Source organism: Meleagris gallopavo, chromosome 10 (assembly GCF_000146605.3).
Source record: "Meleagris gallopavo isolate NT-WF06-2002-E0010 breed Aviagen turkey brand Nicholas breeding stock chromosome 10, Turkey_5.1, whole genome shotgun sequence".
Classification (NCBI taxonomy): Eukaryota; Metazoa; Chordata; class Aves; order Galliformes; family Phasianidae; genus Meleagris; species Meleagris gallopavo.
The window spans coordinates 15629476-15646209 of NC_015020.2; the positions used below are offsets into that span (position 1 = coordinate 15629476).

The 16734-nt window shown below is 42.4% G+C and overlaps 1 protein-coding gene across 1 annotated transcript; it reads left to right on the top strand.

The window, feature by feature from the left end:
- On the top strand, positions 1-2279 carry C10H1orf52 (chromosome 10 C1orf52 homolog; the record flags this gene model as incomplete). Its single annotated transcript, XM_010715996.3, has 3 exons — positions 1-57; positions 164-371; positions 1034-2279. Coding segments are annotated over 3 exons (348 nt in total), but the record flags the coding sequence as incomplete, so codon positions are not given.
- Positions 2280-16734: the final 14455 nt, after the last annotated feature.

The following is a 16734-nucleotide window of genomic DNA, read 5'->3' on the forward strand; positions in this document are numbered from 1 at the left end:
AACCCGCTCAACAAGCAGATCGACTGGGAGAGCCGCGTCCTGCGGGCGCCCGAGGAGGTACGGCCCGGGGGAGGGGCTGCCCTGCCCTGCCCTGCCCCGCGTTGTCCGCCTGCTTCTGAGGTCCGGCACGTGAGGTTGACCGCTTCTCTGCTCTCACCCGCAGCCGCCCAAGGAGTTTAAGGCGTGGAAGATGAACGCCGTGCCGCCGCCGGAGGTGTACAGCCCGCCCGAGAAGAAGCCTCCGCCGGCCCCCGCCGTCGACATGGCCATCAAGTGGTCCAACATCTACGAGGACAACGGCGACGATGCGCCGCGGCCCGCCGGCAGAGCCAGATTCCTGCCTGAGGAGGAGGAGGAGCACGCGGTGTCAGGTAGGGCAGGCAAGGGGAGCTGATGCTGCTGCTGGGGCTCCCGGCCGGGTTGGTGCCCAGCTGCAGGGTATCCTGTAGCATACGGCCATCATTGGAATTGCAGAACCACTGAGTGTAGAAGGATCACTGAGATAGATCGTTGTAGTTCAACCGTTGGTCTGTGCCCACTAACCATGTCCCTCCGTGCCACACCTCCATGTTTTTCAAACACCTCTCCTGTGTCTCCACAGGTGGTGTCTCCACCATCTCTCTGGGCAGCCTGTTCCAGTATATCAATGCTCTTCCTGAGGATACATTTTTCCTAATTTCCTCCCCTGTTGACTTTTTTTTTCTTCTTTTTTTTTTTTTTTTACTTCTTAAAACATATTTTTCAGCTTTTTATCTTATCTATTCAAATGGTACTTTTTTTTGGAGCAGATACTACGCAGCGTCTACCATAACAGAGCCTTTCCTCAGTTGAGCTATGTTAAAACAGCAAAACATTCCTGTGCTGACCACATATCATCCACATTCTGAAAATGAGGATGCTGTTTGTTAGTATTCCTGTGCCTTTTCTCAAGGCATCTCAGATGTGGCTGAGTCAGTTGTTCAGGGATGAGGATGGTGTTCAACACAAAAATATGGCATTGCTGACTTTGAGTAATTCTGTCTTTTGTTTAAAGATGATGAAAAAGATGATGAACCAGCTTATGCTAAGAAACGGAAACTAGACTCCGGGGAAAAGACAAAGAGGAAGAAGGTATAAGCAGAATACGCTTGGTTTTAGTGTAATGAGAATTTAAATGAACTTGGATTCCTCTGCTGGAATGTGGAACAAATACCTGTTTACTGAATTTCTCTCTCCTGTTGGGTAGGGAATTTTATTTCAGCAGTATGCTTGCCTTTTGGAAAGCACAAAACTTAATGGACAGTGTTGTGGTAGAAACTCATCTGCTAAACAAAATTTAAACCTGTTAATTTAAAGAGGTTGTCTTAAAACGTTGTGATGGAGACTTCTGCTCATGGGTACAGGATTCACGGGTATTTTGTTTATCAAGAAACCTGGTAGCGTGAGCTTTTCTTGACTGATTTTTCCATTGTGTCAAAACCTTTTATAAAGGAGCATATACTAAAGATTCTTTAAGTATTGTACTGTGATTTGTTTGAATAGTGCTGTTTTGAAATTTATGTAAAGATATTCACTGGAATAAAACTACATTTTAAAACATCTGCGATATAAATGTTGCACTGCATGCCTGTTGAGTGGGAGCAATTAATTCTGTACTGTATGCATTTCGGTGCTGTATTTCTGAAGACTTAACAATCCTCAGGGTTTTGATTGTAATAAATACACAACTGCAAACAGAAATATTGACCTAAAAGTGGAGCTTAATATTAGATAAATCGCTGTGATATTGTATGTTCTACATCATGAAACATGAATCTAACTGATAGAAGAACTGAAGCATTTAATGTACTCTTCCAAAAACTGAAAATAGCAACTAGATATGTACAGGAGAAATATTAAGCTAAAGCTATGACAGAGCCTTTACTGTCAAATTATATTTACTTCAGTGCTAATGCTAGTTAAGCTTTTCATAGTATTCGAGCCAGTGCATACTGCACTTGTGCTAAGTTGCTGCATGGAATTTGGGGCCTGTATATATGGAAAAAGTAACAATGGGCTTTGAGGGGAAAGTGAGAGCTGCTCTAGGTTTATTGTCAGCTGAAGCATCTCTGCCTTAGAAATCTGCACTGAGATCTGCCTACTGAAACAGGTTTATGTGGTTAAGCAATCAGTGTGCATGTCAGTGTTTTACGTTTTTCTTCTGTCTTGAGCTAGCTTGAATTTGGTAGATTTTATACTCATATGTGTATGTAATATTCATACTTTTTAAGTGATCTTTAAAATATATTCTTTTAACCTCAGTATGGAAAAGCATATTTGTGATTAGTGAGTATATGCAGCTTCAGTCATCTACTTCAGTTGCAATTATCATGTACTACTGTTTGAGATCAAATGGTTTGAGCTCTTTTCACAGAGAAAGGAATTATAGTTTTCCTGATGTGTTGAATTCAGTGTCTCTGAATGAAAATGCTCCCTCTGGTCAGTTTTCTGTATCTTCTGATATCTCTGATACTGCTGAGAATGCAGTAGATGACTGAAATTTGAAGGATTTGACATAAGGTGTGGGATTCAAGACTCACAGCAGTAAGCCTCTCTGCTGCTGAAGTGCTGCTCAAAGTGTGTTACAGCTGAAGGTTAATGTTACTAGCTCTGGAAATAGGTTGCAATCCCACAATAGCCATGGCCAAGGAGGCTTTTGTGCTCACATTGTGTGCCCTGCCTTTCTGCGTGGCTGCTCAGGAAGTTAGCATGCTCATCACTCCTTTTGTTTTCAGATAATGCAATATACTTGGTGTTTGGAGCAAGACACCCTGTTGGAGCAGGGAGGGGACTGACCTTTCTGTGCTCAGAGACAACGTGTTTGTTTTTTCTGAGTAACTAAGATCGTCTAAAGGAAATTTTGTATCCTCAGTGAGTTGTAAAGGGAACTACAGACCTCCGAGGCGTGGCTAAGGTCCTAAAGGCAAATTACGGCTCTGAAATTCAGAATGAGAGGCATTTGGAAGTTAAGTCTGTGGGGCTACAGCCCAGAAAGCTTGCAATGAGAGTTCTGTTTCTAGTGACTAGCTTTGGTAGTGTGGTAATTACTGAGCAGTACTCCGCTCTGGAGGGAGAAAGGCATGGCATCTGTATCTCGTACAAAGAGGCTGTTTGAAGCAGCTGGGTAGGGCTGGATAGAACACCATTGGTAGCCAGGAGAGGAAGAAGAGGACAGAAAGCTCACTGATTTTTGTGAGGATTAGTAGAGTTTTACTCAGATACTCTACAATGCTTCTAAATAAAAATGGTGGTGAACTAAATTATAATATTTGTCTGGGGTTGGAATTCCAGGTCAGAATTACAAATGAAGTATCAATGATATAAAGAACTGTGAGGCTGCAAAGTTACCAGCTGCTGTTCAGATTCCTTGAAGATGTCCATATTCCAGGGAGGATGTCACAGCAAGCCTTGGGATTATAGGAGCACATCCAACACACGCAGTGGAAAAAGAGGCTCTTCTCAGTGCTCCTTTTGGATGAGTAGGAGTGATGCTGATTCCCAAAACAGGATGAAAATGGTAATGATGCAGTGCTTAAAAAAAAAAGAGATGAGGTAAGTGTGAAGAAATGAGCAATGAGAAGCTTTTCCAGTTTGTTTCAGAAGCTGAAGAGAAAAGATGAGAAGCTGAAGGGTGAAATGAGGTTTGGGCTGCTAAAAGAGAAAATCTGCCTCCTCTGTGCAATGGGATCTGGGAAATGCATGAGTGAGTGCTTACTAAACTTAAACTGATAGCTCAGCTCAGAAATGTCTGCCTAGAGAACAGTTTGTCCTGGATTGTCTTTCAAGAGGAGACAGTGACAGGGAACATACACCTCCGCATACACATGTGGAATATTGGCTTTGAAATTCAGCCTGCTATTAACTCACCCCTTTCACTGTTTTTACGATGAATCAAATGTAATGATGATCATTATGTGTAATGGGGGAAAAGAAAAAAAGGCAGTAAAAATCACTACAAGCTCGTTCTGAATTCTCTAAAAAAAATTTTTGTCGAGTAGAAAACTGTTGGCTGGAAGGCAATTTGTTTGCAGTGAACACATTGTGCTGCCTCTAGATGCTGATATAATAGCAGCTACACAATATAGGTTTCCAAGAAAGGAAAGATGATCTGGGGAAGAAAAATTCAAGTCAATGTAAAACTACAGCTGTTTCAGATAATGGCCCCCATGGCAGGCAATGCTTCCCCTGAGAAGTGCTGATGGAGAGATTGCTGCAAGGCATCACCCTGCTAGTCTGCTTGTTGTTCCTATGCGGAAGCTCCATGCATGCTAACGCTATCGAAGAACTGATTCATTTACAAATGCTTTGTGATAAGTTTCAGGCTGCCAGTGTGGAATTGAATCCTGTGAAATGCAGTGTGTTCTTCAAAGACGTTTATCTCGAACCTGTAATCAGTGAAGGAGAGGAAACGGGAGCTGTGTGAGGCTGGCTGCTCTTTCTCTGGTGACAGGAAGCTCATTTGCCAGTTTGCTAATCTTGCAAAATCGTGGCAGAATTTGGATGAAAAGATGTAATGCTTTCTCTCACCAGCAGGATACAACTTGGGTTTTCTTTTGCTTAAAAGGTTCCTGTGACCATTTGTTTTAGCTTGGGTCACTCAATGTAAATAAATTTAATACAGACACAGACGTTTGGTAATGTGGGAATGGAGCAATGTGTTGAAAGAATGTAGCAGCTTAACGTTACAGATTAACAGACTCCTTAAAATTCCAAATGGGATATGTTTAGAAAATCTTTTAGCAAAGAGAGGCACCTTAGTAAGAATGTAACTCCAATCCTGCCAGCAATGTTTTCTGGCTAAGGTCAGGTTTAAAAGGTGACGCAATCAAAGGCAGAGAGCAGCTAAGCATTCTGTGGGTTGGTCAAAACTTGAAGACTGAAACAAAAGCAGCATTTCTGTACAGTAAGTGATTGGCAAAATACAGACAATTACCAAGAGAGATGCCATGGTTTGGTTGTTTAGGAAGCTTCCAGTGAGACATGGGAGTCTCAGTAAATGATACAAACCTTTTGGTAGTAATGAATTCTTTTGTTAAAGCTAGTTAAGTCCTATAACGAGGAACTAAGAAATAGTGGGAATAACAGAGGAATGGGGATTCTAGTGAGCTAGTTCTTCTTTTAAGTCTCTGAGGTATCACTGGTCAAAGGAAACAACCTGGTATTCATTGGAGCCTGCCGAATTTGTGTCCTTGGTAGATATGGGCTTAGATCAGTTGGTCTTGGAAAGGGAAGTTGCACCACAGATTGGAATGGTTTTTTTGTTGCTGGTTCCTTTAAAGTATTTTCTTCAGGGCACTATGAAAAATTTGGAATTTTCAGGGAAGCTGGGACCTGTGGGGCTGGATTGACAAAAGAATGCAATGAATTCCGTGAATGAAGATAAGCATTTTTGGTCCTTATCAAATACCTTTATCAGCGCTCTTCATTTAGAAGATGAAGTGCCCTTCATCTTTAGAATGCTTTCATCTTGATAGCTTCAAAAGTTTAATCACACCTTTGCTCTGCTGCGGCTGTGAGCAACAACATGAGTGCTTTGTGCTTTGCTGCCTTCTAACAGCATGAGCCATTCTTGGGTGCAAACACTGATTTCCCTTTCCTTTGCTTAGCTTCTCCCACCTTCTTCATCCCTGTATATGGATTAACACAGAGTAAGTCTGGGAAAGAGTATTGGGGAGAGGAAGTGAAACCACAGGACTTACCAGAGGATGTTAAACCTCTCCTCAAAACAAACCAACCAAACAACACTGCCCAGCAGCAGGCTCAAAGCAAAAGCAACTGTGAGCTTTTCTTTGGGAAGCAGAACGTGGGCCACTGTTAGAATTTTCTGGCACTGTTAAAAATTTTCTGACATGCCTTGAGTTGATAGAATTGTATCTTGTATGACTAAGAGATTTATATATGTCTGAAATGTTTCAAAGACTGGTAATTTAACATAGTTATAACATCAGTGTGCCCGATAGCAAAAGCTTGTTTGCAGGCATGCTGTATAATAGCTAGGAATGCTGATTTTTGTACAAGCTCTGAGGTTTGCTTGCCATTAGTGACTTGTAAGTGGTGTGTTCTCACAGGATCTTTGGTGCATCATCACATGGCTGTAAATATGCTGTATCTCTGTGGCAGTTTAAATAAGCCGTGTTGCCATGATCTCTGGCATTGTAATAAAATACTGCTGGCATCTTACATACTTATATTTTTCTAAGTATCTATGTAGGTACCTATCCAGTAGAGGGAGCTTTTGCCAACTGCTGGCATCGTGGCTGCTTTAATGAGCAGCACTACTTTATTCTATAGACTGCACAGAACCAACCTGCTAGTTTCAGGTTTTGTTGTTCTCTTTTTCTATGTTTTAATTAAAAAAGAAAAAGTAAAAGTAGAAAAGAAAAACAGAAAACCACGGCCTGTTACTTGGAAGTAAGAAAGTGAGCCAGAACATTTGAAATGTTCTACTCACCTGATTTTTCCACACTGTCATAAGCTGCTTGCTTTTCAAAGAAAAACAGGCATGTTTGTAACTTGAATTTTAAGCAGAAGTTTTACATCATTTTTTATTTTTTCTCTTCCTTCTTTCATAAAACTTGCAGAAATAAGGCTGGCACCTGGAGGTCACCCAGTCTACCTACCCTATTTCCCATGGGAGTCTCTGCTGGAAAACAGTGCTTCCCTGGAAGACAGCAATGCAGTGAACACCATCACCTCTTCCAGTTTTGTCAAGTTAGTAGATTAATGATTTGGTAGGAATCAGCACAAACATGCAGAGGAACAAGAAAGGTAACACCTTTCTTTTCCATTTTGAGAGGCATAAAACCCACTGAAGTAATGCTGTGGCTTATGGACTTGTATTTATGGAGTGGGACTCCTATACATAAGCACAGGTGTAAGTGGCTGAGGATGACATTTGGAATTATCAAACATGATTTATCTCAGGTTTTTCTCAGTTCTCTAGTTGTAACATAGCCGAAGAAAATGTAATTCCTATATGTCAAATAAAGATTCTAAAGTCAATGACAGAATTTTAGCAGAAGATACAGCTCCCAAGGGCATTTTTTTGTAGTCAAAACAGCCTAGTAATGCATAGTATCCATGTTCCCTTGGAGCAGGCTTCTGCTGAGGACTGCATTGCTGCTGTACCTGGATAAGTAGCCAGGACTGAATGCAGGTAGGTCCTACAATTTACTTACAGAGTAGCCCTTAAAAGCAACCTTTTTTCTTCCTGAAGTCTACAAAAAGAATGAAGAAAAATAGCCGTTATACAAGACAAGAAATGGAGGTCCTAAGAACTGACAAACTGTGTGTGCTTGGTTTTTAATTAGAAGACCTCATTTAATTTTTCAATACAAAGCTGGAAGTTAATTATTTTGTTTGCTGTGGAAACACCTAATGTGATGAGATGTGCTTAAAGGCAAAGGTCACCATGAGTTGAATGTACCCCCTATAGCTCTATGCATACCTACATGGTCTGCTGCTGGATGTGACACAGGTGCGTCACTGTGTCCTCTGAAATTCAGCCTTCAGCAGGCAATACGGAGGAACTCAAAGCAGTCATTTTTACACAGGGAATATTATGCAGACCTTGTTTTCTTTCTTTTCTTTTTTTCTCATTCTGCAAATGTCCCACACATTTTTATAGTGCTCCACAGAAATCCTCCTGAAAAGCTATCACATTTAGTAACAGATAGAACTAATTCGTAAGTAACTCTATAGCATTTTCCATTGGTGCTGTTTATATCATACTCAAGCATTAAGGACCAGAAATAAAAGCTGTAGGGAAACTATCTCTCCTGGTACTTGCTAATTCATTTCAGAAAGTCAATTCCATCTTGAAAAGCTGTTGATTTCCCATGGTTACATTGCATATGAGTTTTATTTGTTAAATAACCAGCTCTTCTGTTCTTACTGCAGAATAAGCAGGTCCTCCTAATCCTCCTAGTCAATGTCATAGGGTTGTTGGGAAGCTATATGTGGCATAACTTTAATTCTATTTCTGATATCATGCTACTGGGTGCTTTTCAATCTGTGGCTACATTTACATTAGTAAGTCATTTGGCACAGTAAGAGAGTGTCTGTAATGTGAAAGAATACCGCAGGCTAACTCTGCTTTGCCCACCTACCAGCCACAGCTGGAGTGCATTAAAGGCACTCCTGGAGTGCATCTGCTGCTTTGGGCTTCATCCAGAAGGGATGCAGCTGATGCTCTCTGAAAACCAAAGCACATGCTGCCAAGGCAATGGGGAGAGTCCCTCAAAAGTGCAATACTAACCCCAGCCAGTAAGCTCCTGTTGCCACAGCTTGCTGTGTGGACAGCAGCATCTGCAGGACACACCTCACTGCCCAAAATAAACTTTGCTGAGGCAAATGCAACTGTATTCAGATTGGGTCCAAGCTTTATGCTTTTGGTAATGTGCCAGTACTGCCTTCTAAACTTAGCTTTATTCTTGCCTTAAGTTGTTTTTGTGTTTTTTGCTGTTTTTTTGGTTTTTTTGTTTTTTTTCTGTTAATGTTTCTTATGTTAAGCATGGGGATTGGTGGAGAATGAAAACTAGAGTAAGTTTAAGCACTTATCCTTGCTTATCCATTGTACCCAGTCTAGTAGCATTTCTCCTTAGACATGCCATTCATTGCTGCAGCAGTTTATATGCATATTTGAAGGTTAGCTATGCATGCATCCCACTGCAGGCCATGGAAAACCAGCTGTATGTGAAGCAAATGATATGTGAACTCACTGACAGGGCTACGGCACTGAGCACCTGGTTTGTGATAGTGGCTGAAGCCTTGTTACACATCTAACAGTAAAGTAAGGAAAGTGATTTGTGTTTTATTATGCCTTGAAAGAATGGATCCCTTTCCCCTCCCAGTGCTTTCTTCTCAGGCAAACTTATAGCAAGTTTTAATCTAGCAAGCTTGCAAAAACTTTTTGTTTGCCGTGCAGTTGTCTTAAAAGATGAATTTCTCCCTGAGGACATTTCGGCAAGGTGAAGAGAGAGATTGATCGTTTCCAGATGCTCTTTGCTGGCAGGCAAAGAAAAACTATTTCAGGTAACATTTGTGAATGCGTTTCCAAAATATCCATTTTGTATGCAAATCTGGCAGGGAGAGTACAAGCCAGCATGATAGACATCATAAAAGTGCCTGAGATACATAGGTTTTCATTACTGTGATTGTAGGTTACTGGGAGGCTTACCCCTGCTGACCTTTGGAGCTTCCCTTTTGTGTCTCCTATTTCCAAGCAGAGAAAGGTATTTTTCATAGAGAAATACAGATACTACACTTAGTGTCCTCGTTAGACAATTCACCCAGCATTCCTTGCTTTAAAGTGGAATCAGGCAGGTAAGAATCCATCTTTTATTTGATGCATTCTGTGCCTTTCCTGGTAAGCTTCCTAAATACTTCTTGCTGGCTCATATCTGTCAAAAGCAAAGGATGTGCCTCTCGGTAAGCAGTCTTTCACTTCCAGCTGTTGTATTCTCAGGACAGCCAGTGTGACAACACGTCTGCGTGTGCACACTGGACAGCATGTGCTGTTGTAAGCCTGTCTCCATTCTGACTGGTCTTAAAACCACTTAAACTAACTGGCTGTCATGACTACTGATAACTGCACTATAGCTGTCTCCTGTAGCAGAAGCAGAGCTTGCTCTGATGAACAGGACAGAAGACCCTGTCCAGTCCTGGGGGAAGAGGCAGCACTGCAGCTTACACCTAGAGCTGGCAGCGGGTGAACAGCCTACGCTGCTCTGCGGTGACAGAACCCAGGGTGTGGGCGGCATCCCTGGCTGAGCCCTTCTAAGGCCAAAGAAATGCATAGCAGGCCTGAGGTCTAGAGCTGGGGTGGCCCTACTTTGAGCAAGTAAGTCCTCTGTGGAACTCTGTCCTGGTACTTATCCCAAAAGTGGTCAGCAAATCAGACGTGACTTAGTAAGTGAGAATAAGGAAGTAAAGAGAGAGAAAAGAGGTAAAGGTGGGAGTACGGTTCTCTGAGATTGTTTGGGTAGAGCAGGTGAATACTTAAGGGCCCTCATTACTTGCAGAAAGGAAAAGGAGGTTTAGAGAACAGGTTTAGAGCACTGCCTCACTTGCTGTGTTTCAGAAGACAAGCAGAAGGGGAAGGAGGCTCCAAGTCAGGTTTTTAGAGTGTTCTCTGTGAGAGCAGGATGTAGGTAGGAGGAAGCTGGAAGAAATTGAGCCTCATCGTTTTTGTGATTGAAGAAGAACCATGTACTATGCCAAAGAGAGCTTTGAATGCAAACACATGGTGCTAATGGTTTTGATGCGCTGAAACTGTGGTTGGTGAGTTGCCACCTGTAGTGCTCCAGCAGCGTGGCTGAAATGCCTTGTTGGTGTGGGGGCAAAGTTTGCATGTGTCTGTGTATGTAGCCAATGTTTCCCTTTCCAGGCCTGCAGGCGCTGACCTGCCAGCCACTGCCCAGACAGGGCCCTGCCTATATGGCAGCACGGCAACTCAGGTGGGCTGCTGATGTAGTGGGGTCTGAGCAGGAATTGTAGCCATGATACCTGATAGACAGCACACGTGGTTAGAATGTGCTGGATAGAGTCCTATTCCAAATGATGCTAAAACTGGCAGCTTTGCAGTGGGACCTGAGCTTTCTTTGTTGTTGTTCATGAAGATAGAAGCCTCTATGTGGTTGAAATCTGTTTTGTTGTGTTTGGTTGGAGGTTTTTATTTTGAGGAGAAAGGAGGTCATTCAGGTCTTCAAAACTAAAAATGAGATCAAAACCCTGGCAACTGTTCAAAACAAATGAGAAACCTCACAATGAAGGGCTTTCTGTCACCTTGGAGACATCATTTAAAAAAGCGAGTCAGAGTAATTTTAGTTTCAGACTTCCCTCTGTCCTTGTTCCTCCCATGCAAATTCTGTTTTTATACTTACATATCCTGTTTAGCTTTGCTTTTTTTTTTTTTTTCCTTATATAAACAGGGGAATTTGGCAAAGCTAGGAGAACACTGAAAATGACCTTGCACATGATGTTTCAGAGCATAAAACCAGTGCTTGGAAACAGACAAAGTTAAACCTGCCCAATAACAGATTAAAAAACAAGATCAAACATTTTCAGATCATACAGATAAACATAAAAAGCTCAGAAGTCTAATTTTATATTCTTGGACTTTTATGTATTGCTAGATCTTTATTCTGCAGAAGAATATGGGATTTAGGCAACAAGGTTTTTGTGATAAGAAGAGAGGTTGGAGGAAGATTAAATAAGGAATAATCTAATATGCAGTATGGATATAATCTAGTAACTATTAATTGTCAGAATGGCCACTGTTGTTCTGTGTTGTGGAGCTGCAGGGGTTACCAGGTGAGGTTGTGCCATGGTTGGAGATGGGAGCAATTAGAGAGGAGATTAGGATAAAGTAGTGCTTCTATCCACTAAAGAATGTAAATATTTTGAATATTTTCAATAGCTCACACTTCTCAATACCAAACCTTCTCCAGTGAGTACCCTCACTGTGTGGGCCAGCTACAGGAAGCACAGAAGCCTTTCAGTGTACTTGAAATTACCTGAGATGCGTAGACTTTCTGCTCTCACTCAGAAAATATTTCAAAATGAATTGTTTTAAAATTTTTTGACAGATTAGATTACATTTAAATATCTATTTTATTGCCCTGGTAATATTCTTGGAATGTGGAAGGAAGGCATGCAGGATGGACCGGCAGTCAGTGTGTCGGTGCCCAGTCCCACCTCCTCCTCCAAAACTGCCACAAGCAGTGCAGGGTGGGAAAATATGCTGCGCAGGGCCATGCCATGGGCTTCACGGCACAGCCACAAGTAGAAGTCACATACACCCCTTTCTATGCAACACATTTTAGAAGAATATCATGCAGTCAGATGTAAGCTACATTGCCATACATGCGTGCACTGCTGCCTGATGGTGACTACCACCTCTTAACCACAGGCTTAACGAGACTTATTGAATATAGAATCAATATACTACATAGTTACTATGTGATTTTAGACAATTCTTACGTACCACCTTTTCCATAAATGCTTTTCGTAGAACAATCAGTGACATCTATTTTCCCTCCTGGTTGCTGCTCTTGGGATAACTCTGTGTTTCCTCTCAGCTGCCCCTCAGTCTGGTGGTGCCTGTTGACATGTCATGCTGTAATGCACACTCTACCTCAAGGAAGATAAGGTGGCATTTCAGATATGTTCATGCTATAGGATGCCTCCTGCTTTGGATGAGGGGCAAGGTGGCTGTCAGCACTTCCATCTCAAGAGCTGTTTTTGATAGCAGCCATGAGGAAAGCCAAAGAAGTCAAACATTGAGGTGAGTTTGGGCCAAGTGCGATGCCTGTGTCTGCCGCTGACATCAGTGTCAGGAGGCAAGAACTTGTGGCCCATAATAGGGGCACATTGAGCTGTTGTTTTGGCTCAGGCCTTGCGGTGCACTTTAAATCAGCCAAATTTTGCCAAGTTTAATCCAAAATAGCCCACCAAGCCATGCCTAGAAAGGATGCGACCGGACAGTCTTCTGCAAGTGTGACCAGTGAAGGGGCACAGAGCACAGGTGAGATGCTACACTGACATGTCCTGGGTGCCAGGACTGACAGAAGAACTGACCAACATCAGGTTTACGCGTTTAGAAATACCTGCTAACTGCATGGCTGCTTGGCTTGTCAGTAAGGGGCACTTAAAACTAGATTGGCCTGAACATGAGCAGACAAGATTTGTGATTAAGGGAGCACAGATTAGATTATAAATGTATTTTTTCACCTCAATTTTCTTGGATTCTGTTGTGTCTACCAAGGGTGAAGCCAAAGAACAAACATTGTAAGGGACACAAAGAATTAAAAGAAGCTTGGCCACATACCTCCCCGTAAGCAGCTGTGTGACTGCCTTTTGTATTATCATAGTGCTGAAGGAGAGCTGGGAGCGAGCTGTCAGCAGATGGTAAGCAGCAACCCTGGCAGGTTTGCAAATGAGGGAATTTCCCTGCCTGAGTCAGTGAGATGAAGTACTCATCTTTGCTGGATTGCTCTTTACAAGTCAAGAAAGCCCATCAGGTCAAAACATGTGCTTCACTGTGGCTGGCCTAAAGGAGGAAAGCTTTTTTTCTCCTGAGAAACACAGATCTTTCTCTGTTCCACTTGGTAGGTACGCTCCAGGAGATGCAAAGAAATGAGGGGAAAAAAAATCAAAACACCAATAACAAACCCAGGGTTCAGTTACTTTTCTAGTTTTCAGTCGCCCTACTGAAGTGGTACTTCTGTTCTGCAAACAAACCGGGTGTGAGTGCACTAACACCTGCACAGACTTCATTGTAATCACTTCTCACTACCAGCTACATTGTCTGCTCCCTTTGCTACACACACAGTGGAGAGACAGAAGAGAGTGGTTCATCTATAAAACTCCACAGGGTTTCTCTGGCTCTTTTTTTTTTCTTCATTTTGTGGCTTTGCGGCATACAGAGTAGCTATGATGAAACAAACACATATGCAAATATATAAAGGTGTTTGTTTTTTATGAATGATAAAATTATTTTGAAGATGTGAAAACCTACAGAAATCTGGAGATTATAACTATGGATTTTTGAGCACAACACAGTATACAAAGTTCTTAAAAAGGATCTGTGTTCTAATTTAAGGACCATTCCACTTCTCTTCTTAAATACTGGCTTTCCTTTTTATAACGTTTGGACCCTCTACACTTCATTCAGAGTTGAAATTCAGAGTTCTGAGGCTGATGACTGAATAAAAATTACTATTTCTAATGATAGAAGTGGAAAAAAAGGAACTTCAAGAAAGGGGATTCTCCTCAGAACATGTTCATTAAACGTGTTCTCCCAGTCTGAACTGGAAACCATCCAAGATATTTTTCTTACTCCCTAAGTTTTGCAGGATTTTAAATTAAATACGTGTTGTATATGCAGCAGTTTTAGGGCACTCTACATAGCAGCATTTATGGTAGGTGCACCCTACAGAGTTGAGGGTCTGCCACCTGTCCTGTGCTCCTGCTCAATGTCAACAGATAGTGCTCTAGGACACAGCTCAGCACCTTCATGGCTGCTTAGGAGATGAGTTTCTAAGTTTGGGTTAGTACGCAAATACTGTGAGAAACTGAACGACGGCAATGACTTCGTGACAGCACGTTGCTGAGAATTTTGTTCTTCTTGAGGTGGAACCAGCAGGAAAATGCTTTCTTGTGACTTACAAATGTAGTCCCAGCCAGAAGCATATAGTATAAAATAGAGAATGGTTATTTAGTATTTTAAGTTCCTTTGAAGAGGCTCTTCTAGTGTTTAAAGCACAAATTTGAATTTGTTTATCTTTTTCCTGACCATACGACATTCTCGTCTTCAGTGTTAACACTGACTTCAACCCATGTGGAATGTCACTGATCTGTTGGTTTTGTCTCCATGTTAGGAGAAGGCTATGGTGATGATGGTTGTTACACCTACTATTTTTACTGTGTGGGTGATGCCTTGGCTTCCTGTTAGCCAAAATACTTTGGTATTTTTAGCGTATCTTCAGGGGGACTGGCATCCTGCAATAGCACTCTCATGCTGTAAGATTGCAGAGGTGGTAATGACAGTGCTGAAGTTCAGTGATATGCTTTGAAAAGCTCATTGGGAGGTTAATGCGTGTTTCCTAAAAAGACAAACATCATCTCAAAAAAAGTAAGTGCAGGATACAAAAAAGAGCTTGAGCTTCTGATGCATTTCTGTTTGAATAAAGTGCAGAAGGCAGAGCCATGAATATTCCAGCTGCCTAATTCAGCTATGAACTGAAATATTTTCATCGCACTACTATTTGAATAATTTCTTGTTTCTTTCCTGTTTAATTTTAAATTTAGCTTAACAGGACAAGCAGACTACTGGCAGTACAGGAGTGTCACAGGGTGGGCTGGCAGACTTTGTGTTCCTGGGAGCATCCAGCAGTTGGTGGCTGCCAGCCAAAACCTGTGCTGGGTATGGGATCTCAACAGCGGTGCCTCTTAATGCATTTTTTGGATTAAGGAGATTTTTGGCAAGGATGTGCTTGAGGAGAGAGTCACTGGTCTGAGCCAAATACTTGGCTGCTCTAGAAGTCTAAAATTTGCTTTTAAATAGTGCACCCTTAACTTCAAATGGGGCCGGAGATGAGGGAGTCAGTGGTGGAGCCAGTTTGGTAATGAACATCTTTGGTTTTGTCTGGCCTCTAATCTAGCAGGCTACTCAGGTCTAGAATATAAATGCATTAGTGTCCTGGTTTGTCCTTGTAAGAAGATAAACAGCTGTATTCCAAACCTGGGAGCCATTGGGGTGCCTCATCTGGCTGATCAAGAACAGGTCTGGGGGTAACAAAGATGTGGATGGCTGGAGTGCTGTCTGCACACGAAGATCGGCTGCTTTGCAGGATGGAGATAATGCATGCTGCCATTAGCGGCAGGAGGGGCCAATAACTTCCATGGAACTGCTGCCTCGGTCCATTTGGATGTCAGAAAGGCAGATGTTTTCAGTAACTGGAGTGCTCAGAGATTTTATTGATTAGCAAAATCTTGGTCTGGTGATGGAGGAAAAAAACAAAACCAATAACTGTTAAAAACATTTTTCATGTACAGAAAAATGCAGCCTGCTATTTGTTTATAGTCACATTGTATTTAACCAGTCCTGAATGCTTGTCAGTGTCCCAGTGAGAGCTCTTCAAGTCGGTGCAAGCTCTGTTCCCATCCCACTGAAGTTACTTTCACATTCTGTACAGGGCCTGCTGAAGCGAATCACGTTCTGCACTGTGTGCTCTGTAGCTCCTGAACAAAATGGGCTGATCCGGAAACAAAAAGTTGGGCTTTGACTCCTGCTGCACTGGTTCAAGTGAGTTCCAGCCAGATCCTTAATGTTATTTTATCTGTGAGAGTTGTTCTGGTTTGGTTTGGTTTGTTTTTTTTTTTTGTGTGTGTGTGTGTGTGAGATCAATGCTACCTCTGTTGGGCAAATACAGGATGCATAGGGATTAAAAAAAAAAAATCTAGCTGCCAACAAGAAGAAGTGCATTGTAACCATTGCTTGGAATGGAAACAATTTTCAAAGATACGGATCAAACTGTGTTTATAGACCAACCGTTGGCAGCTTTTCCTAGGGCCGTTTCCTGTGTGCCTACTGCAGAGAGGAATCATGGAAATGTTTAAACTAACATCTAAACTGTATGGAACATGAGGAAAATACTGTGCGAGGCTGCATAGAAAAAGAACAGTGAAGTTTTCTTTTGTTTCTACAGGCATGACACATGGGAGAATGGGCCAGAAGAAGAAGGTCATAGTCCCAGAGGTGCCTTCACACCCCTGTGGTTCTGCGATTGCGTGACAGAGTCAGGACGGACCTCTGGATCTCTCCTGTGCTGTGTGTGTATGGGATGGGATCACTGCTGCTGAGCCTCGGGGGGTCATGACTCGAAATTTGAATCAACTTTTTTCTTTAGGAAGATTCGACTTCAACTATCATTGAATCCTATAACTATAGAATGGCTTTGGTTGGTAGGGCCCTTAAAGCTCACCCGGCTCCAAACCCTGCCACAGCAGGGACACTGCTGCCAGCTGAGGCTGCTTAGAGCCCCCTCAGCCTGCCCTTAAGCACTCCAAGGCTGGATGCATCCAAAGCTGCTCGGGACAGCCCTTCCCTCCGACTTTGCCAAGGGCCAAAATCCGCGAACACATGCCGCCCTCGCAAAGTTTTCCCCAGACCCCGGGCAGCTCTCCCCGCGGCCCGCTGTGCCGTACTGTTCG